This window comes from Leucopleurus acutus, assembly GCF_964270905.1.
Source record: "Leucopleurus acutus genome assembly, chromosome: 4".
In the NCBI taxonomy this organism is placed as follows: Eukaryota; Metazoa; Chordata; class Mammalia; order Artiodactyla; family Delphinidae; genus Leucopleurus; species Leucopleurus acutus.
Window position 1 is genome coordinate 31,943,333 of NC_139146.1, and position 22,906 is coordinate 31,966,238.

At 40.1% G+C, this 22,906-nt stretch overlaps 1 protein-coding gene across 3 annotated transcripts in view; it reads left to right on the top strand.

Annotated features, from left to right (window-relative positions):
- Positions 1 to 22,906, top strand: part of PAPSS1 (3'-phosphoadenosine 5'-phosphosulfate synthase 1) — a 106,547-nt gene that overhangs the window by 14,677 nt on the left and 68,964 nt on the right. For all 3 annotated transcript variants that reach the window (XM_082838055.1, XM_082838054.1, XM_082838056.1), the window contains 3 exons: positions 1,167 to 1,402; positions 8,219 to 8,357; positions 12,422 to 12,540. In XM_082838055.1, the coding sequence (XP_082694181.1) occupies positions 1,167 to 1,402; positions 8,219 to 8,357; positions 12,422 to 12,540 (494 nt within the window). The remainder of the gene's footprint in view (positions 1 to 1,166; positions 1,403 to 8,218; positions 8,358 to 12,421; positions 12,541 to 22,906) is intronic.

Below are 22,906 nucleotides of genomic sequence, written 5' to 3' on the forward strand. Positions count from 1 at the left end.
GCTACAGGCGACTCCTAAGTCCAGCCCAGATTCAAGGGCTGAGAAATACTCTGCCTCTGGGTGTGACAGTGGCAGTGTCACATTGTAAACAAGCTTTCAGTCAATCTTTGGAAAATACTACCTGCTGTACTCACGTTAATATACATTTTTAATGTAGAAACCATATAACACTATATTGATCCTCTTAACATATCATCCTTTTTAAAATTGATTTTTCAGTTAGCCTTCTATACTAGCATGTCAAAGTATCAGTACATTAGGTTTCAGTGTTTTATCTCTTGTCTCATAACTATCTTAATTTTTCTTTTTGAAATATCTATCTGTGTATTTATATATTTGGCTGCGTTGGGTCTAGGTTGCGGCACGCGGGATCTTCGTTGTGGCATGTGGGATCTTTAGTTGCGGCATGCAGACTCTTAGTTGTGGCATGTGGGATCTAGTTCCCTGACCAGGGATTGAACCTGGGCCCCCTGCATTGGGAGCGCAGAGTTTTAGCCACTGGACCACCAGGAAAGTACCTGTCTTAGTTGTGAATTCTGATACACTACCAAGGTGGCAAGTATTAGTGCATAAATGTACTCTTCCCTTTTCCTTTATTCCTCATCGTTTAGTGACTAAACATTGGTAGAGGAAGGTGAAATGAGGATATTCTTTCAAGGTTAATTATATTATAAATTGGATTCCCAGGTGCTTTTATCATGGTTGCCTTTGGGAGGTGTTGATCCTGGGATATAGAGGTAACTTTTTAGTATTTATTTCACTTACTTTTGTCCTTTCTTTTTCTTCCCTCACCAGAAATAATTTAGTCATATAACTTTCTTTTAAAATTGGCATGCAGCTTTAGAATAGTGGTAACAAGAGGACAAAGTGAGTATCTACCCAGCCACGTGTAATATTAAAATTGGTTAAGCCTTTGTAGCTCAGTGATTTCTAGGATACCTTTGGGGTTAGACAGAAGTTACTAAAAAGATAAATGCTTATTATATTTAAACTACAGATGTTTTTTCTAGCTAAGATGTAGTAAAATTTTACAGAGAAATATTAGACAAGAATGTTGCTAAGAGACTGCTCTGAATAACGAATATAATTAAGCCTGTGGTTAAAATTCTTTATTACTTATCCCCCTAACTTTATGTATGGAATCTGTTTGGACTGTTCACTTCTAGGCTTATCGGGAGCAGGAAAGACCACAGTAAGCATGGCTTTGGAGGAGTACTTGGTTTGCCATGGTATTCCATGCTACACTTTGGATGGTGACAACATTCGTCAAGGTCTCAACAAAAATCTTGGCTTTAGTCCTGAAGACAGAGAAGAGAATGTTCGACGCATCGCAGAAGTTGCTAAGCTGTTTGCAGATGCTGGCTTAGTATGCATCACAAGTTTTATATCACCTTATACTCAGGTATGTGGCTTTTGCGCCATTGCTGTTCTAATTACATGTATTGAGAATATGGTGTCAGGCAAAGTGAATAATTTAAACACTGACATGTACTTTGAGGCTAAGTCCAAATTAAAACAATTAACCTACAACATTTTTGTGCCGCAACTTCCTGAGTAAATTCATTTTTGGAAAGCTTGCTATAACCCACACACCCACCGCCCCCCTCAAAAGTATAATCAAAGTTGTTGAACAAGTCAATGGCCAAATTATTTCAAGTTTGACTTTTCAGTTCAAAAATCCTCTAATAAATACTCAACATGTATCAAACACCAGGGAGAATCTTAGGTTTCTTAACATGTGTCCTGTCGTGGCTTCTTTGCTCACAATCCTTGAGTTTCATCTTTCATCACACTCTGTCTTATTTTAGAGACCATAGAGCACTAATTCACTTTTTTGTATTTCTCTGAAAAAAATCACATTGTTTCTTACCACGAGAATTTTGTTTCCCTCTGCCTCGAAGGCCCTCTTCTCCTTCCTCTTAGCCTCCCCTCAGCATCAGCTGACACCTGTTCATGCTCTGAGACTCAGGTTGGGTATTTCTTCCTCCTGAGTCTCTCAGGCTTTGTTGGGTACCTGTCTTTGGTGCCCTTGTTATTGTACCATAGCACACTGTTTTATTATAAATACCAGTTCTTTGGTTGGTGGTGCTGATAGCAGCAGTAATAATAATAATAATGATAATAATAGCAGCTAACGTTGATTGAACACTTACTGTGTACTGGTAACGGTTTTAAACTGCTTTTATGTGAATTAGCTCACTTAGTTCTCATCACCCAGTGAGGAGGGTGGAGGTGGGGAAACAGGTGTCAATCACCCCACCTCACACACTCTACGTGGCAGAGCAAGGATTTGCACCCAGACAGTGTCAGTGGAACCTGTGCTCTTGCCCACTGTGCTCTGCTGTCTCTAAACCCCACTGGCTCTTTGAAGGCTGGGACTACATCTGATTTATCTTTATAATCTTGATGCCAAGCCCAGATCCTGGAACGCAGTAGATATTTAGTGTTTGTTAAATGATAGCATAGCCCTTAGGAAGCCCAGATATGAAAGAACAGGTGAGTTAGTGTAGTAGTTAAACACAGCGGCTTTGAAGCCAGAAACAAGAGACTGAAATCTCGGCTCTGCCAGTTACTGTTAGGACCTTGGCCGATTTGCTTAACCTTCCAAGCTCAGATAATACCTACCTCGTAGGGTTGCTCTGAGGATTAGGTAAATCCTGCATTCACAGCTTTCAGCATAGTGCCTGATGTGTAATAAATATTCAGTAAGTGTAGTAAATAATAGTGCAATTCTAGTACTGTATCATAAATCTATCTGGTTACTTAGACTTTTTTTTAAAACAAAAACTAAATTTGAGCGGTAAGGGTTATAGATAAGTGTGAGACTGCGTGTTAATCATACAGGTTCACTCATGGCAGGAGTCCTAAAAGGTTCTTTGAGGACTAGGTACTTTTCATTTTCCTGAAACACTGGGATCGGTGTCAATATGTCAGTTTAAGGTATCCTGAATAATGAAGTGTATGAGAGTTGTTAGAGTTCCTGAATTCTAGGATATAAACAGTTTTCATAGTAATACAGTAACAGTGATTTTCTTGCACTTTCTGGGAAGCTCTGCAACTCTTGGAAAAAGAGAAAGTTAGTAACACCTAATTTGGAGAGCGAGCAGCTGAGACCTGGGTATCGAAAAGTATACGCTGATCTGTTTTTTTGGCTCCCTTGTTTCCATAACACGGAGCAACACTTTTCTTGATCTCACCCCCAAAAGCAGTAAGAATGAAAATGAGGTTCGGACTATGCTTAGGTCATGTCAAAATTCGTGATAGGGCTTCCCTGGTGGCGCAGTGGTTGAGAGTCTGCCTGCCGATGCAGGGGACACGGGTTCGTGCCCCGGTCTGGGAAGATCCCACATGCCACAGAGCGGCTGGGCTCGTGAGCCATGGCCGCTGAGCCTGCGCGTCCGGAGCCTGTGCTCCGCAACGGGAGAGGCCACAACAGTGAGAGGCCTGCGTACCGCAAAAAAAAAAAAAAAAATTCATGATAATATTTGGACCAAATCATATATTATAGGATATGTGTATTCTCTGTCACCACTAACCTTGGGCATCTTGGTTGTAAAAATAAACCTGATAGTTCTTATCCTTGAAGAGTTAGTAGGTAGTGGGAGCATAGAGATGCGAACAGTTGCAGTATCGTGAGGCAAGTGTTTAGGTACATATATATAAAGGTGCTGTGGAAGATTCGCAGAGGAAGTGCTGCTTGAAATGCGTCGTGAAAGATGAGTCAGTTTTCTCGCAGGAGAAAACTGTTTCACAGAGGAGATGCTACAGGATTTGCAAAAGCATGGAAATGTGAGGGACTTAGGTCTTTGGGGGACTGTAGGTTGTTTTGGCTGCTCTGCCGGATGAACGTGAGGGGAGATGAAGCTCCAGCGATTTGCAGAGGTCTGACGGTGAACTCCGGACTGCTCGGGACTTAGCCCCACACACAGGTGGTCGAGAGTTTGAGATTGTACTGGGGAATAGTGTCTCTGGTGCCTTTGTATTTTAGCGAGGTCACCCTTAAGGCCTGGAATGGGAAGGGTCTGGAGGTAGGAGACTAGTCAGGAGGCTTTTGGAGTGAATTGAGGTATCGGCCATGGGAATAGAAAAGGTGGGGCATATTTGAGGGCTCTTGAGCCTGCATCAGTGGAACGTGGTGCCCGGGTTGATTGCTGAATTTGGGGGTGAACATGAAGGATGGTGCTTTCAGAAGAGAAGATGGTATGATTGAGTTAGAAAATATAGGGTAGGAAGGGAGAAGATGACTGTTTGATTTTAGCTGGGTTAGGTTTGAAATGCTGGTGGCGTATCTAGGTGAAGATGACCACTGGGTCATTGGGAAATTGGTTCTGGAGCTCAGGAACGTTGTGTAGAATTGAGATAAAGATTTGGGAATCGGGCTTCCCTGGTGGTGCAGTGGTTAAAGAATCCGCCTGCCAGTGCAGAGGACACGGGTTCGAGCCCTGGTCGGGGAAGAGCCCACATGCCATGGAGCAAGTAAGCCCATGCGCCACAACTACTGAGCCTGTGCTCTAGAGCCTGCAAGCCACAACTACTGAGCCCATGTGCCACAACTGCTGAAGCCTGTGCCCCTAGAGCCCACGCTCTGCAACAAGAGAAGCCACCACAATGACAAGCCCGAGCACCGCAACGAAGAGTAGCCCTCGCTCGCCCCAACTAGAGAAAGCCCACGCACAGCAACAAAGACCCAGTGCAGCCAAAAATAAATTAAAAAAAAAAAAATTGGGGAATCATTAACTTTATTGTTGAAACCTTGATGAAGTTGAGTGTACAAAAGAGTATATAGAATGAGAAGCGAGTCACAGATGGAAACTTGGGGAACACCTTCATTTAAAAGGACAGTTGGAATAGTAGGATCACGACTTAATCACTCTGCCAGATACTAAGGCTATAAAGCTACTGAAATTATTTCAGTATATTGGGATGAGATCTGTGACAGAGGTATATGGTGGGTACTCTGAGAACCCAGCAGAAGTGAGGCCTCAGTCAGCCTGGACATGAGGGTAGGCTTCCTGGAGGACTTAGCATGGAGCTGTGCTGTGAGGGGACACATTGCTGTAGCCAGAGGAGAGAGGTGGAGTGTTTTTGGCAGGGGGGATGGCAAAGGCATTAGGCCCAAACAGCCTGGTAGACCAGGCAGGTGTTAATTATCAATAGAACATCAGGTGCAAGACTGAGAATGGTGGGGCCAGGTGGAGAAGGCCTGTCGCTTCTTGGAGAAGGCCTGAGAAGCTTGGGTTTTACCCTGATGGTGCTGGGCAGTCTCTGAAGAGTTTAGTGACGTGGTTGAATTTGCATCCTCTGTCATCCTGGGGACAGTGTAGAGTGTGGCTTTGAGCAGGTCAAAGCTGGAAGCTAGCAGACGTATTAAAAGGGTGTTGTCCAGGCAGGAAAAATGAGGTTGAACCAGGAGCTAGGGAAGAAGTGCAGACTGGGTTAGTGTAATGTCTAGAGGTAAAATCTGAAGGACTTTGTGACAAAATGCAGGGGGTGGGACGGCAAAGGGAAGAAACCAGAACAACTCTGGGGATTCTGGGTGAGTAGTGTCGTCATCCCTTGATTTGGGCAGTATAGGTGGGAATGCAAGCTTGGGAGAAAAGAGACTGGGTTCAGTTTTGGACGTGTTAAGTTTGAGGTACCTGGGAGATCTCCAGGTGGGTGTATTTTGGAGGAAGTTGGAAAGGTGTGTTTAATTTCGGGAGAGGTCAGAGTTCAGGCTTGAGTGTTGGTTTATATGCTGTAGTTTACACAGTGAAAGCAGTTGAGAAAAGTGCTCAGGGACTGTGCAGTGTGAGCAGTGGTCTCCTGGTAGAATGTGGGCAACACCAGTGCCGCAGGGGAGCATAGGAACGACCGGGGAGTAGCATGACTGCAGTACACAGGGTTAGTAGTATGAAATGTGGCAGAATGGCTTGGAAAGTGCCAGGATTGAGGGAATTTTTGTATGATTTGTTAGCTCATCTCTTTTTAATGGAAGAGAGTGACTTTTACTTGTTTGTTGCCAGTGGAGAAGGGGGAGGTTGAAAATTCCAGATGCAGCAGCAATAATGGATTGAGCAAGGTTCATTAGCAGGAAGGGGATTTTTTTTTCTTATGTACAATTTTTAAAAGTTAATTTCCATTTACAGTTATTACAAAATATTGGCTCTACTCCCCATGTTGTACACTACATCCTTTAGCTTATCTTACACCTAATAGTTTGTACCTCTGACTCCCCACCCCTATGTTGCCCCTTCCCCCTCTCCTACTGGTAACCACTAGTTTGTTCTCCATCTCTGTGAGTCTGCTTCTTTTTTGTTATATTCACTAGTTTGTTGTACTTTTTAAAATTTATTTATTTATTATTTTTGGCTGCATTGGGTCTTCATTGCCGTGCGTGGGCTTTCTCTAGTTGCGGCGAGCAGGGGCTACTCTTTGTTACTGTGTGCGGGCTTCTCATTGCAGTGGCTTCTCTTGTTGCAGAGCACGAGCTCTAGGCACGCAAGCTTCATTACTTGTGGCTTGCGGGCTCTAGAACGCAGGCTCAGTAGTAGTGGCGCACGGGCTTAGTTGCTCCACGGCATGTGGGATCTTCCCGGACCAGGGCTCGAACCTGTGTACCCTGCATTGGCAGGCGGATTCTTAACCACTGCACCACCAGGGAAGTCCTGTTGTATTTGTTTAGATTCCACATACAAGTGATATCATACAGTATTTGTCTTTCTCTGTCAAACTTACTTCACTTAGCATAATGCCCTCCAAGCCCATCTGTGTTACTACAAATGGCAAAATCTCATTCTTTTTTTATGGCTGAATAGTATTCCATTGCAGAGTAGGGGATTTTGAATCCGTGAAGGGAGGAGCGGCAGGAGGGAAGGAGATAAAGGTGGGGGATATAGGTAAATTATATGGCAGAGGGGAGATTGAGAGTGTTCGTGTCTGGGGATTTCCTTTTCTTTTCTTTCTTTCTTTTTTTTGGCCATGCTACACAGCATGTGGGATCTTAGTTCCCCGACCAGGGATTGAACCCACGCCCCCTGCATTGGAAGCACGGACTCCTAACCACTGGACGGTCAGGGAAGTCCCTGGGGATTTTCTTTTTGAAATTAGAAGTGTGGCCATCTGATAAGAGTGGAAGTAGGCATGGGTTGAGGGGCCGTAAGAAAGGTGGTAAATGATAACATGAGCCATGTGGGGATAGGATGGAGGAAGGTGCAGGGGCTGGCTTTGAAAATGGTGGCGCTGCCTTGTCTATAGAATACGAACGTGGAGCCTGCGTTTGAGAACAGGAAGATGAGTGAATCCTCAAGGGAGAACTTGGTTTCAGTTAAGACCAGAAAGAAGAAGAGTTTCACTTACAAAGGAAGCAGTGTTCCAGAGAGAGTTGAGGCCGAGCAGTGAAGGTGTTAGCAGAGCTGGGGGTTAGGAGCCATGCAGAAAAGTAAAGTTTTGGGAATGCTAGAGATGTGTAGCGCCTGCAGGGGTTTGTGTTTGGCAAGTGAATAAACTAGCCTCAGGGTTATGAATGGATCCCTTGTGAAGTTACTTTCACGCTAGCTCAGGCTGAGGTGGAGCCTGTTGTTAAGAGAGGGGCCTGATGACTGACATCTGCATTTAAGCTGGACTTTGGCTCAGCTTCCTCGTAAAATTTAGGTGAAAGTTTTAATGGGGCATCCATTGTTCTCCCTCCTGGAACTTGCCAGTATCTCAGAATAGCAGGCCTTTTGAGGATCCGGGGAGGGGGAAGGGTAAGCTGTGACAAAGTGAGAGAGTGGCATGGACATATATACACTTCCAAACGTAAAATAGATAGCTAGTGGGAAGCAGCTGCATAGCACAGGGAGATCAGCTTGGTGCTTTGTGACCCCCTAGAGGGGTGGGATAGGGAGGGTGGGAGGGAGACGCAAGAGGGAGGGGATATGGGTACATACGTATATGTATAACTGATTCACTTTGTTATAAAGCAGAAACTAACACACCATTGTAAAGCAATTATACTCCAATAAAGATGTTAAAAAAATAAATTAAAAAAAATCCTTAATGGAGAATGGGTGTGTTAATCTAATAATTTCTTGGGTTTATTTTTTTTCAGTTTATATTTTCAAAATATAAATTAAACTTTGTCTGTTTTCCACTAACACAGCTGAAAAGCACTTTTACTTGTCCTTGACATTAATACAGTACCCTTGATTCGTATGAGCACTCTTCATTACGTTTCTGTATGTGCCTTTTTTCTAAGGATCGCAACAATGCAAGGCAAATTCACGAGGGTGCAAGTTTACCTTTTTTTGAAGTGTTTGTTGATGCTCCCCTGCATGTTTGTGAACAGAGGGATGTCAAAGGACTCTACAAAAAAGCACGGGCTGGAGAAATTAAAGGTAAGTAATATTTTTTTCCCAGTTTGTCTTTCCTTAGATGTTTCATCTTACCATATCTGAGACTGATAATCTTTTCTAAGAGATGGAAGTTTTCAAACAACTTGGAGCTACTTGAGAAGAGAAAGCAGGTCTTGTTACACTGTTGTATCTCTCAGGCCTACCAGTAGTACCTGGCACTGTGTACACTCAGTATCATCGATCAGGTTGAAATCCTACTCACAAGGCAGTTTTAGAGGATTGGGACTTCGGGAAGCCTATTTGGTATAATTAGGTACCTAGCATTAGATTGGCTATTAGTTGGATAGTTGCTGCCACTTCTGTTCTCTTTGTTCCAGTGAAGATGTAGGACATTCCATAGCTGCTGGGAAAAATGCCTGAATTATAAGCAACTTGAGAGCAAGGAAAATGTCTCATTCTTATTTATATCATAGTGCCTGGAATGGTCTGAAATTCATTCTATGTATGATTGTTGCATTAGATTAAATTAACATATCTGTGATTTTATCAAAATACATACAGCTTGTATTTTCGATTTTATGGTCTGCTCCCAGAGTTTCAACTATGGTGAAAATTTGGACATAGAAAGAGACATTTAGAACCCGTTCTGCTGTCGCCCTTGATACCAGTCATTCTGTTTATCTTTTAGATATCCTTTGACATTAGCCCTGGTCTATTACCGGTATTATTATTAACAGTAACAGAGGGCACGTAGGTTCAGCATTGTTTGGGATCAATTCATGCCCCTAACTTTTGTTTGCCTTCCCAGCAGGGAGTGTGATAGCCTCAGACTCCAGGAGCTCCCAGGAGCTCTAGGAAGTGTAGATTTTAGCACCAGCTTCTGGCCCTAGAAAGGAAAAGGTGGAACAGGAAGGAAAATGCTTGTTATTCTGGGCTCTTCTGTTTGGACCTGGGAGCCCATTAGCAGTTGGGGCAAGTTCCACTGGCCGTGGTGAATCTGGTTCCTTGGGCAGGGCTCGTATCCAGTCTTGCCATCATGGAGACTCAAGTTTCACCCATTAAGCCTGTACTTTCTTGACTCAGTGAGAATAGGCTGCCTGACCTGAATAATATATGACAACAGGAGGGAAAACAGTTTATCCATTTAATTTCTAGGTCACCCTCTCTCTGTTGACGGCCAGTGTGCACTTCTGCAAAGAGAAGCAGAACAGTGTGTCCAGGATCCTGAAGTCTGAATCTTTTACTTATTTTAACTGTAGTTGCTTTTGTTGTTTTTGCAAGGATGGATTGGTGAGGGAGGTAGATTTGTTTGCTCAGCTGGAGTAAGCACCCTGTGAGCCAGGACAACATCTTTACCATTTTTGTATTTTTAGAATTTAGCACAGAGCGTGGCCCAAAGCTTAATACGTGGTACACACACACAGTAAATGCTTCTCGAATGGATTAGAAGGTGGAGTGGAAATTGGATGTTCAACACTTTGATCAGTGCTTTCTATTTGCAAGGTTTATATCTGGTGCTGGGGATGCAAAGATGAATAATAAGACTGAATCCAAAATACCTGAGTCACTTACAGTTTGCATTCTGTATCTGGGAATGTGCTTGTATTAGTTCAGTTTTCTATGTTTTACTTGTTTACCAGGTGTTTCATAACTCCTTTGAATAGACATTGTTAAAATGTTCTTAGGTTAATGTATACTTGTGTGCATGTGTGTACACACGTTTATTTATTTTAGTTTTGCCATGGTTCTAGAGTTCCTGACTGGACAGTTTTCAAAATCATTTACTCATCGTAAGAATGGTGCTTAAAAAGTTTCCTACCAATGCTATTTCAGAGCCTTGATGGTAAACATTTCAGGGACAGGTGAGATTGCATACATTCAGCAGACTTCAGGCTTTTATAGGCCTTTATATGACATTTACTAAACTGTAAATATATGCCTGTGTCAGCTACTCTTAAATACCTAGATTATTTTCATGAGTAATGCTCAAGTAGTTATTATTTACTTAAATATAAACGTTTTTCTCACAGTATACATTTACTGTAATCACTTATGGGCTAAATTAACTAGGAAGAGACTTCCTGGGCTTTTAAAATGTTAAACCAAGTCTTCTAACACAATGATCCTCAAAGCTTTGCTGCACATAAGCATTATCTGGTGGGACTTAAAAAATCTAGTGCCAAGGCTGTACCGCAGACCATTGAAATCAGAATCTCTTAAGGGTGGGACCCAGTGATTCCAGCATGTAGCCACATTTGAGAATCAGAGCTTAAGAACTAGTGTTTTAACCAGGTTTGTTTTTTCCCCACGTATTTTACTGTGACTCACCACTAATACTGTTGGGAATATTGGTAATGCAAAAATTTCTTCTTGGGTTCAGAACTTCATGTGATACTTAAAAATATGAAATAGAAAAAAAAATGAAATAGATGGGCTATAGACTTGTAGTGTTTATTTTAAAGCTTTTTAGTAATGATTTTAAGTTCATGTTGACCATTCTAACCCAAGAATGACTTGGCATTCCAAGGCAGACAGATCTCGAATGACTTAGGTATGGAATAATATGAAAGATAGGAATAGCATATCTTCAGCTCAGCCAGCCCATTCTGTGGTTAACATCATGTGTTCTTTCTCTTCTAGGCAGTTACACGGTAGCACATGTACAGATAGGGAAAATCTAAATAGTGGTTAATATCTAAATGGGTTACATTTGATTGTGGAACATTTTTGGTGATATAACAGGATTCCTTACTTATGTTCTGCTTAAGCTAATAGTAGTTAACCTGTCTTGCCTGAACACTTCATGTGATGGCAGAAGAACCCTGCAGAGCTTCAATTCGGCTGTAGATAATCCTGGTGAATATAATGGACACATTGGCTTGGCGTTGGTTTTTGCACTGAGAGGGAAAAAAATCTTGTCGAGTTTGGTTTTCTGCCCAGGGTTTCGGCACTATATCCTGTGTTCCCGTGGAGAAATGGGATGCTCTGGATTACTTGGTATTCATTCCTGTTTTCTTCACAGGCAATGTAGGCATTTACTTAACAGAAAAAAGGAAGGGTGATAGAAATATCATCAATCTTCATTATTGGAAGATTCCAGATTTGCAAGCGTGCCTACTCACTAAAATTTGTTACCCATATACCCACAGTACTTTGGCTGTCACTTGTAGACACACACAGGGCAGCAGAATTTTAGTCACCCGGAATATACATTCCCAGCTGAAGTTGAACAAAGCTTTTGTGTATCAGCTCTCATACTGTAAAGAAGTGTCCTTTTCTGTTCTGTTTTGTTTTTTTGGTACACAGGCCTCTCACTGTTGTGGCCTCTCCCGTTGCGGAGCACAGGCTCCGGACGCGCAGGCTCAGCGGCCATGGCTCACGGGCCCAGCCGCTCCGCGGCATGTGGGATCTTCCCGGACCGGGGCACGAACCCATGTCCCCTGCATGGGCAGGCGGACTCTCAACAACTGCGCCACGAGGGAAGCCCAAGAAGTGTCCTTTTGATGGCCTGTTTAGTGCCATGTGTTTTACTTTTTTTTTTCTTTTTGTTGGTGATTTTGCTGTTTAAAATGACCCCCCGGCACAGTGCTGAAGTACTGTCCAGTGTTCCCAAGGGCAGGAAGGCTGACCTGCCTTGTGGAGAAAATACATGTGTTAGATAAGCTTTGTTCAGACATGAGTTCTGGTGCTGTTGGCCATGAGTTCGGTGTTAATGAATCAGCGCTATATATGAAATAAGGTGTCTTTAAACAGAAACACTCATAAAACAAATATATTAATTGGTTGACAAAAATTTGGTGACTAGAGGCCCACAGGAAACCAAACCCACATTTCTGCTAGAAGCAGTGGTTCAGTATTCACTAATTTTGTGTGTGTGGCAACTTATTGAAGAGAACTACTGCGAATAAGAAGGATCGACTGTTTGTGTTCAAAGAAGAAACAAAAGTTTAATTAGAAATCTTCTCCCAGGAAAGAAGTTTCAATATTATAACCCCGTAACTTAGAAGGGGCAGCATAAATATGAACTTCAGCATAGCAGAGACTTGCACTGAGGAAACAAACCTATTTTAATTTCCACTCCCTCTATTATCTTTTACCTTTTATAGGTTTCACTGGGATTGATTCTGAATATGAAAAACCAGAGGCCCCGGAATTGGTGCTGAAAACAGACTCCTGTGATGTAAATGACTGTGTCCAGCAGGTTGTGGAACTTCTACAGGAACGGGTAAGAGGAGGTCCAAGAGGGAATCCCCAGAGAATAATTATATCCATCTCATAACATTCCCCCTCCAAAAAAAGGGTGATGGTAATATGGAGTAACATTTGTATTTTATATTCTTTTTTTTCTTCCAATTTTATTGAGATATAATTGACATACAGCATTGTATAAGTTTACAGTGTACAGCATAATGATTTGACTTATGTACATCACGAAATGATAATCACAGTAAGTTTAGTGAACATCCATCATCTCACGTAGGTACAGAATTTAAGAAATAGAAAAATTTTTTTTGTGTGTGTGATAAGAACTCTTAGGATTTACTTTCTTAGAAACTTTCATATATGACATACAGCGGTGTTAATTATATTTATAATGTTGTACCTTACATCCCTAGTACTTATTTACCTTATAACTGGAAGATTGTACCTTTTGACTGCCTTCATCCAGTTCCCTCTCCCCCCACCCCCTGCCTCTGGTAACTACAAATCTGATCTCTTTTTTTGTGAGTTTGTTTGTATGTCCATTTGTTTTTGAAGTATAATTTATAACACTGTGTTAGTTTCTGTTACACAACATACTGATGTTTTCTATACATTTCAAAATGATAACCATAATAAGTCTAGTTACGTTGCCACAAAGATATTACTTAGTTATTAACTGTATTTCCCACACTGTATATTTCATACTCATGACTCATTTATTTTGCAACTGTAAGGTTGTACCTCTTAATCACCCTCACCTATTTCTTTCTTCCTCCCCCAGTCCCCTCTCTTCTGGTAATCTTTTTGCTCTCTATCAATAACTCTGTTTCTGTTTTGTTAAGTTTGTTCATTTGTTTTGTTCTTTAGATTCCACATAAAAGTGAAATCATACAATATTTGTCTTTCTCTGTCTGACTTATTTCACTTAGTATAGTATCCTATGGGTCCATCCATATTGTCATAAATGGCAAGATTTCATTCTCTTTTATGGCTGAGTAATATTTCATTATATACATATACCACAACTTTATCCATTCATCTATTGATGGGTACTTGGGTTGCATCCATTTCTTGGCTGTTGTAAATAATGCTGCATAGGGGTGTGTATAGCTTTTCTAATTAGTGTTTTTATTTTCTTTGGATAAATACCTAGGAGAGGTATTGCTGGATCATATGATAGTTCTATTTGTAAGTTTTTGAGGAATCTCCATACTGTTTTCCATAGTGGCTGCACCAATTTATATTTCCACCAATAGTGTATGAGGGTTCCCTTTTCCACACATCATCGACGATACTTGTCATTTGTTGTGTTTTTGTTAATAGCCATTCTGTCAGGTGTGAGGTGTTATCTCTATAGTGGTTTTGATTTGTGTTTCCCTGATCATTAGTGATGTTGAGCATCTTTTCATGTGCTTGTTCACCAACTGCATGTCTTCTTTAGAAAAACAGATCCTCAGATCCTCTGCCCATTTTTTAATCGGATTGTTTGGTTTTTGTTTTTCTTTTTGCGGTACGTGGGCCTCTCACTGCTGTGGCCTCTCCCATTGTGGAGCACAGGCTCCGGACGCGCAGGCTCAGCGGCCATGGCTCATGGGCCTAGCCGCTCCGCGGCATGTGGGATCCTCCCTGACCGGGGCATGAACCCGTGTGCCCTGCATCGGCAGGCGGACTCTCAACCACTGTGCCACCAGGGAAGCCCTGTTTGGTTTTTTTGATCTTAGTTGTGTGAGTTCTTTGTATATTTTGGATAGAAACCCCTTACCAGCTATATCATTTGCGAATATCTTCTCCCATTCAGTAGGTGGCCTTTTTGTTTTGTTGATAGTTTCCTTTGCTGTGCAAAAGCTTTTTAGTTTGATGTAGTCCCATTTGTTTACTTTTGCATTTGTTTCCCTTGCCTGAGCAGACATAGCCAAAAAAAAAAAATACTATTAAGACCAAAGAGCATACTGCCCATGTTTTCTTGTAGAAGTTTTATGGTTTCAGGCCTTACATTTAAGTCTTTAACCCATTTTGAATTTATTTTTGTGTATGGTGTGAGAAAGTAGTCCCGGTGTGATTCTTTTTTAAAAATAATTATTTTTTCACACACACACCCACCCACACACACACAGACACACACATGATGTATTTTATTTTTACAAGAGATAGACTGACACCAAGCATTGTAAATGGATGACCACAACAAAGGCAACAATGAATGTAATTACCAAACACGAAGCACACTCATACTATGTCATAATATTGACATTCAGTCCAGTAATAATCCACTGTAACAGCTCCTTTACTTTGCAGTGAAAATTGATTTGTATATTTTTTGCCTCTAAGTCCTTGTGGGATTTTTTTTTTTTAATTCAGACAGAAAGTCACAAAAATTATAATCATCCTCATCAGTTCACTTAGTCCCATGTAATTAATTTTTTTTCATGTTGATCTTTTGTTAGCACTTTTATGAGTTCATCAGTTTTCCATTAGAGTTCTGAAAATGCTTATTCATTCAGTTCAGCAGTTACCAGAAACCTGTACTTGTCAGAGTCTTTTCCATGAATTCCTTGAAGATGAAACCCTTATGGAACATTTTTGCAAAAGCCTCAGAGTACACCCAGAACTGTCTGTGAATGACAAAAGACTTAAAAATGACCACGGTTAAAGATTTGATGAAAGTTCATAATAATGCAATTGACAAGGAAATTTAGTTATTTCTGAGGTATACATTTTAAAGTAATAACTAGAATTATGACTTATAACATTATACCAGAACATATAAGATTTTTAGAAATTTCATGTAATGTCTGAAACATTTATATTAACATATTTCCATACAAATAACCCAATGAAAGTTTAGTATTAGTTGTTTTGTTTGTTTTTTTATACTGCAGGTTCTTATTAATCATCAATTTTATACACATCAGTATATACATGTCAATCCCAATCGCCCAATTCAGCACACCACCATCCCCACCCCAATGCAGTTTTCCCCCATTGGTGTCCATATGTCTCTTCTCTATATCTGTGTCTCAACTTCTGCCCTGCAAACCAGCTCATCTGTACCATTTTTCTAGGTTCCACCTACATGTGTTAATATATGATATTTGTTTTGCTCTTCCTGACTTACTTCACTCTGTATGACAGTCTGTAGATCCATCCATGTCTCAACAAATGACTCAATTTCGTTCCTTTTTATGTCTGAGTAATATTCCATTGTATATATATACCACAACTTTTATCCATTCGTCTGTCATTGGGCATTTAGGTTGCTTCCATGACCTGGCTATTGTAAATAGTGCTGCCATGAACATTGGGGTGCATGTGTCTTTTTGAAATATGGTTTTCTCTGGGTATATGCCCAGTAGTTGGATGCTGGATCATATGGTAAATCTGTTTTTAGTTTTTTAAGGAACCTCCCTACTGTTCTCCATAGTGGCCGTATCAGTTTACATTCCCACCAACAGTGCAAGAGGGTTCCCTTTTCTCCACACCCTCTCCAGCACTTGTTGTTTGTACATTTTCTGATGATGCTCATTCTAACTGGTGTGAGGTGATACCTCATTGTAGTTTTTTTTTTTTTTTTTTTTTGTGGTACGCGGGCCTCTCACTGTTGTGGCCTCTCCCGCTGCAGGGCACAGGCTCTGGACGCGCAGGCTCAGCTGCCATGGTTCATGGGCCTAGCCGCACCATGGCATGTGGGATCTTCCCGGACCAGGGCACGAACCCACGTCCCCTGCATCGGCAGGTGGACTCTCAACCACTGCGCCACCAGGGAAGCCCCTCATTGTAGTTTTGATTTGCATTTCTCTAATAATTAGTGATGTTGAGCAGCTTTTCATGTGCTTCTTTGCCATCTGTATGTCTTCTTTGGAGAAATGTCTATTTAGGTCTTCTGCCCATTTTTCGATTGGGTTGTTTGTTTCTTTAATATTGAGCTGCATGAGCTGTTTATATATTTTGGAGATTAATCCTTTGTCCGTTGATTCGTTTGCAACTATTTTCTCCCATTCTGAGGGTTGTCTTTTGGTCTTGTTTATGGTTTCCTTTGCTGTGCAAAAGCTTTGAAGTTTCATTAGGTCCCATTTGTTTATTTTTGTTTTTATTTCCATTACTCTAGGAGGTGGATCAAAAAAGATCTTCCTGTAATTTATGGCAAAGAGTGTTCTTGCTATGTTTTCCTCTAAGAGTTTTATTGTGTCTGGTATTACATTTAGGTCTCGAATCCATTTTGACTTTATTTTTGTGTATGGTGTTAGGGAGTGTTCTAATTTCATTCTTTTACATGTAGCTGTCCAGTTTTCCCAGCACCACTTACTGAACAGACTGTCTTTTCTCCACTGTATGTCTTTGCCTCCTTTGTCATAGATTAGTTGACCATAGGTGTGTGGGTTTATCTCTGGGCTTTCTATCTTGTTCCATTGATCTCTGTTTCTGTTTTTGTGCCAGTACCATATTGTCTTGATTACTGTAGCTTTGTAGTATAGTCTGAAGTCAGGGAGTCTGATTCCTCCAGCTCTGTTTTTTTCCCTCAAGACTGCTTTGGCTATTCGGGGTCTTCTGTGTCTCCATACAAATTTTAAGATGATTTGTTCTAGTTCCATAAAAAATGCCATTGGTAATTTGATAGGGATTGCATTGAATCTGTAGATTGCTTTGGGTAGTACAGTCATTTTCACAATATTGATTCTTCCAATCCAATTACATGGTATATCTCTCCATCTGTTGGTATCATCTTTAATTTCTTTCATCAGTGTCTTATAGTTTTCTGCATACAGATCTTTTGTCTCCCTAGGTAGGTTTATTCCTAGGTATTTTATTCTTTTTGTTGCAATGGTAAATGGGAGTGTTTCCATAATTTCTCCTTCAGATTTTTCATCATTAGTGTATAGGACTGCAAGAGATTTCTGTGCATTTTGTATCCTGCAAGTTTACCAAATTCATTGATTAGCTCTAGTAGTTTTCTGGTGGCATATATAGGATTCTCTATGTATAGTAACATGTCATCTGCAAACAGTGACAGTTTTACTTATTCTTTTCCAATTTGTATTCCTTTTATTTCTTTTTCTTCTCTGATTGCTGTGGCTAGGACTTCCAAAACTGTGTTGAATAATAGTGGTGAGAGTGGACATCTTTGTCTCATTCCTGATCTTAGAGAAAATGCTTTTAATTTTTCACCATTGAGAATGATGTTTGCTGTGGGTTTGTCATATATGGCCTTTATTATGTTGAGGTAGCTTCCCTGTATGCCCACTTCTGGAGAGTTTTTATCATAAATGGGTGTTGAATTTTGTCAGAACCTTTTTCTGCATCTATTGAGATGATCATGTGGTTTTTATTCTTCAATTTGTTAATATGGTGTATCACATTGATTGATTTGCATATATTGAAGAATCCTTGCATCCCTGGGATAATTCCCACTTGATCATGGTGTATGATCCTTTTAATGTGTTGTTGGATTCTGTTTGCTAGTATTTTGCTGAGGATTTTTGCATCTATATTCATCAGTGATATTGGTATGTAATTTTCTTTTTTTGTAGTATCTTTGTCTGGTTTTGGTATCAGGGTGATGGTGGCCTCATCGAATGAGTTTGGGAGTGTTCCTTCCTCTGCAACTTTTTGGAAGAGTTTGAGAAGGATGGGTGTTAGCTCTTCTCTAAATGTTTTATAGAATTCACCTGTGAAGCCATCTGGTCCCGGACTTTTGTTTGTTGGAAGATTTTTTTTTTTGGTACGCGGGCCTCTCACTGTTGTGGCCTCTCCCGTTGCAGAGCACAGGCTCCAGATGCGCAGGCTCAGTGGCCATGGCTCACGGGCCTAGCTGCTCCGCGGCATGTGGGATCTTCCTGAACCGGGGCACGATCCCATGTCCGCTGCATCGGCAGGCGGACTCTCAACCACTGCACCACCAGGGAAGCCCTGTTGGAAGATTTTTAATCACAGTCTCAATTTCATTACTTGTGATTGGTCTGTTCATATTTTCTGTTTCTTCCAGGTTCAGTCTTGGAAGGTTATACCTTTCTAAGAATTTGTCCATTTCTTCCAGGTTGTCCATTTTATTGGCATAGAGTTGCTTGTAGTAGTCTCTTAGGATGCTTTGTATTTCTGTGGTGTCTGTTGTAACTTCTCCTTTTTCATTTCTAAATTTATTGATTTGAGTCCTCTCCCTCTTTTTCTTGATGATTCTGGCTAATGGTTTATCAATTTTGTTTGTCTTCTCAAAGAACCAGCTTTTAGTTTTATTGAACTTTGCTATTGTTTTCTTTGTTTCTATTTCATTTATTTCTGCTCTGATCTTTATGATTTCTTTCCTTCTGCTAACTTTGGGTTTTGTTTGTTCTTCTTTCTCTAGTTGCTTTAGGTGTAATGTTAGATTGTTTACTTGAGATTTTTCTTGTTTCTTGAGGTAGGCTTGTATAGCTATAAACTTTCCTCTTAGAACTGCTTTTATTGCATCCCATAGGTTTTGGATCATCGTGTTTTCATTGTCATTTGTCTCTAGGTATTTTTTGATTTCCTCTTTGATTTCTTCAGTGATCTCTTGGTTAGTTAGTAACGTATTGTTTAGCCTCCATGTCTTTGTGTTTTTTACATTTTTTTCCCGGTAATTCATTTCTAATCTCATAGCATTGTGGTCCAAAAAGATGCTTGATATGATTCCAATTTTCTTAAATTTACTGAGGCTTTATTTGTGACCCAAGATGTGATCTATCCTGGAGAATAATCCGTGCGCACTTGAGAAGAAAATGTAATCTGCTGTTTTTGGATGGAATGTCCTATAAATATCAGTTAAATCTATCTGGTCTATTGTGTCATTTAAAGCTTCTGTTTACTTATTTATTTTCATTTTGGATGATCTGTCCATTGGTGTAAGTGAGGTGTTAAAATCCCTCACTATTATTGTGTTACTGTCGATTTCCTCTTTTATAACTGTTAGCAGTTGCCTTATGTATTGAGGTGCTCCTATGTTGGGTGCACATATATTTATAATTGTTATATCTTCTTCTTGGATTGATCCCTTGATCATTATGTAGTGTCCTTCCTTGTCTCTTGTAACATTCTTTATGTTAAAGTCTATTTTATCTTATATGAGTATTGCTACTCCAGCTTTCTTTTGATTTCCATTTGCATCAAATATCTTTTTTCATCCCCTCACTTTCAGTCTGTATGTGTCCCTAGGTCTGAAGTGGGTCTCTTGTAGACAGCATATATATGGGTCTTGTTTTTGTATGCATCCATCAAGCCTGTGTCTTTTGGTTTTAGCATTTAATCCATTCATGTTTAAGGTAATTATCGATATGTATGTTCCTATGACCATTTTCTTAATTGTTTTGGGTTTGTAGGTTGTTTTATTCTCTTGTGTTTCCCACTTAGAGAAGTTCTTTTAGCATTTGTTTTAGAGCTGGTGTGGTGGTGCTGAATTCTCTTAGCTTTAGCTTGTCTGTAAAGCTTTTGATTTCTCCATCGAATCTGAACGAGATCCTTGCTGGGTAGCGTAATCTTGGTTGTAGGTTCTTCCCTTTCATCACTTTAAGTATATCATGCCACTCCCTTCTGGCTTGTACAGTTTCTGCTGAGAAATCAGCTGTTAACCTTATGGGAGTTCCCTTGTGTATTATTTGTCTTTTTTCCCTTGCTGCTTTCAATAATTTTTCTTTAATTTTTGCCCATTTGATTACTGTGTGTCTCGGCGTGTTTCTCCTTGGGTTTATCCTGTATGGGACTTGCTGCGCTTCCTGGACTTGGGTGGCTATTTTTCCCATGTTAGGGAAGTTTTTTACTATAGTCTCTTCAAATATTTTCTCGGGTCCTTTCTCTCTCTGTTCCCCTTCTGGGACCCCTATAATGCGAATGTTGTTGTGTTTAACCTTGTCCCAGAGGTCTCTTAGTCTGTCTTCATTTCTTTTTATTCTTTTTTCTTTAGTCTGTTCCGCAGCAGTGGATTCTACCATTCTGTCTTCCAGGTCACTTATCCGTTCTTCTGCCTCAGTTATTCTGCTATTGCTTCCTTCTGGTGTAGTTTTTATTTCAGTTATTGTATTGTTCATCTCTGTTTGTTTGTTCTTTAATTCTTCTAGTTCTTCGTTAAACATTTATTGCATCTTCTTGATCTTTGCCTCCATTCTTTTTCCAAGGTCCTGGATCATCACTATCATTATTCTGAATTCTTTTTCTGGAAGGTTCCCTCTCTCCACTTCATTTAGTTGTTTTTCTGGGGTTTTATCTTGTTCCTTCATCTGGTATATAGCCCTCTGCCTTTTCATCTTGTCTGTCTTTCTGTGAATGTGGTTTTTGTTCCACAGGCTGCAGGATTGTAGTTCTTGCTTCTGCTCCTGTTTGATTCTTTTGCAAGTAGCTGTCCACTTTTCCCAAAATCATTTATAGAAGAGGCTGTCTTTTTTCCCATTGTATATTCTTGGCTCCTTTGTCATTTATTAATTGCCCATATAAGTGTGGGTTCATTTCTGGGCTCTCTGTTCTGTTCCTTTGATCTATGTCTGTTTTTGTACCAGTACCATACTGTTTTGATGACAGTAGCTTTATAGTGTAGTTTGAAATCAGGGAGTATGATACCTCCAGCTTTGTTCTTCCTTCTCAAGGTTGTTTTGGGTGTTTGGGGTCTTTTGTGTTTCCATACAAATTTTACAATTATTTTTTCCAGTTCTGTAAAAAATGCCATTAGTATTTTGTTAGGAATTGAAGTGAATTTGTAGATTGCCTTGGGTAGTGTGGTCATTTTAACAATATTAATTCTTCTAGTCCATGACCAAGGTATATCTTTGCATGTTCGTGTCATCTTCAGTTTCTTTCATCAGTGTCTTATAGTTTTCTGAGAAGTCTTTTACTTCCTTAGTTAGATTTATTCCTATTTTATTCTTTTTGATGTGATCGTAAATGGAATTATCTTCTTAATTCCTCTTTCTTATAGCTCATTTTTACTGTATAGAAATGCAACAGATTTCTATATATTAATTTTGTGTCCTCCACCTTTACGAGATTCGTTGATTAGCTATAGTAGTTTTTGGTAGTGTCTTGAGGATTTTCTGTGTAAAGTATCGTGTTATCTGCAGTGACAGTGTTACTTCTTCCTTTCCAGTTTGGTTGCCTTTTATATATTTTTCTTGTCTGATTGCTGTAACTAAGACTTCCATTACTATGTTGAATAAAAATGGTGAAAGTAGACAACTTTGTCTTGTTCCTGATCTTAGAGGAAATGCTTTAACCATTGAGTATGCTGTTAGCTGTGGGCTTATCATATATGGCCTTTATCATATTGAGGTGTGTTCTCTCTATAACCACTTTGTTGAGAGTTTTTACCGTAAATGGATGTTGAACTTCGTCAGAAGCTTTTTCTGCCTCTATCCAGATGATCATGTAATTTTTATTGTTCATCTTGGTAATGTGGCATATCACATCGATTGATTTGTGGATATCGAACCATCCTTGCATCCCTGGGATTAATCCCAGTTGATCAAGGTTTATGATCCTTTTAATGTGTTGTTGAATACATTAAGTGCTGAATACGTGCATTTTAAATTCTTTATAGCACTGACGGTTTTCTGTGCACGTGTGTCACTGTGTTAGGTGCTGTGGGGGGCACCATATATGTATCACATGTGAAGTATTCCAGTCAGTCTAAACCACAGGAGGCTTGAGAGACAAACAATCTTTTATTTTACCTGTAATTTTAACACACAAATGCCTTATAGAGGAAATTCAGCCTTGGTTATTCAGCTCTACAACTTGGCATCAGTATATTTTTAAGTTGAGTTACATAATGTATTTAACTTTTCCTGAACATTTAGAGAGTCCAGATTTCCCCTGTGATAACTTGATGACATCTTATGGTTGAATTTTAGGTAGGTGAAGGTTCCAGGACATAACGACCTTTGTCTCGTTCCTGAACATATGGAAACGTAAAGAGGTTTGATGTTATCAGGCCCACTAGGTGCGTGATTCTCTGAGTTTAGTTTAATCTCAGTTTTTAGAAGTTATTTTTCTTCCCTTCTCTGCTCCTTTCTCCATACTTCCCCTTTCCTAGTGGAGGGTCACAGTTTATTTAGCTGAAGAGGATCTGGCCTTCATGTGGGGGTCAGTAGTTCCTTTCTCCCCAGTCATGGGGTTCCTGCCTTTGCTGTTCAGTGCTGCACAGGAGCTCCTGATATGGTGGTACACAGTCGGCGTTGTATCATTGCTCCTCATTCTGTGCTAACTGTGGCTTGTGATTTCTCAACCCACAATTGACTTTTAAAATTCTATTACCATAAAACTCTTTCATCTAGTATTTCTTACTGGATATGCTAGGCATACAACTTTTAAATAAAAATTACCTATATCTGAATATACTATGAATGTTTAGCCTTTGAATTTTTCCATATTATAAAATGTTTACCAGATGATTA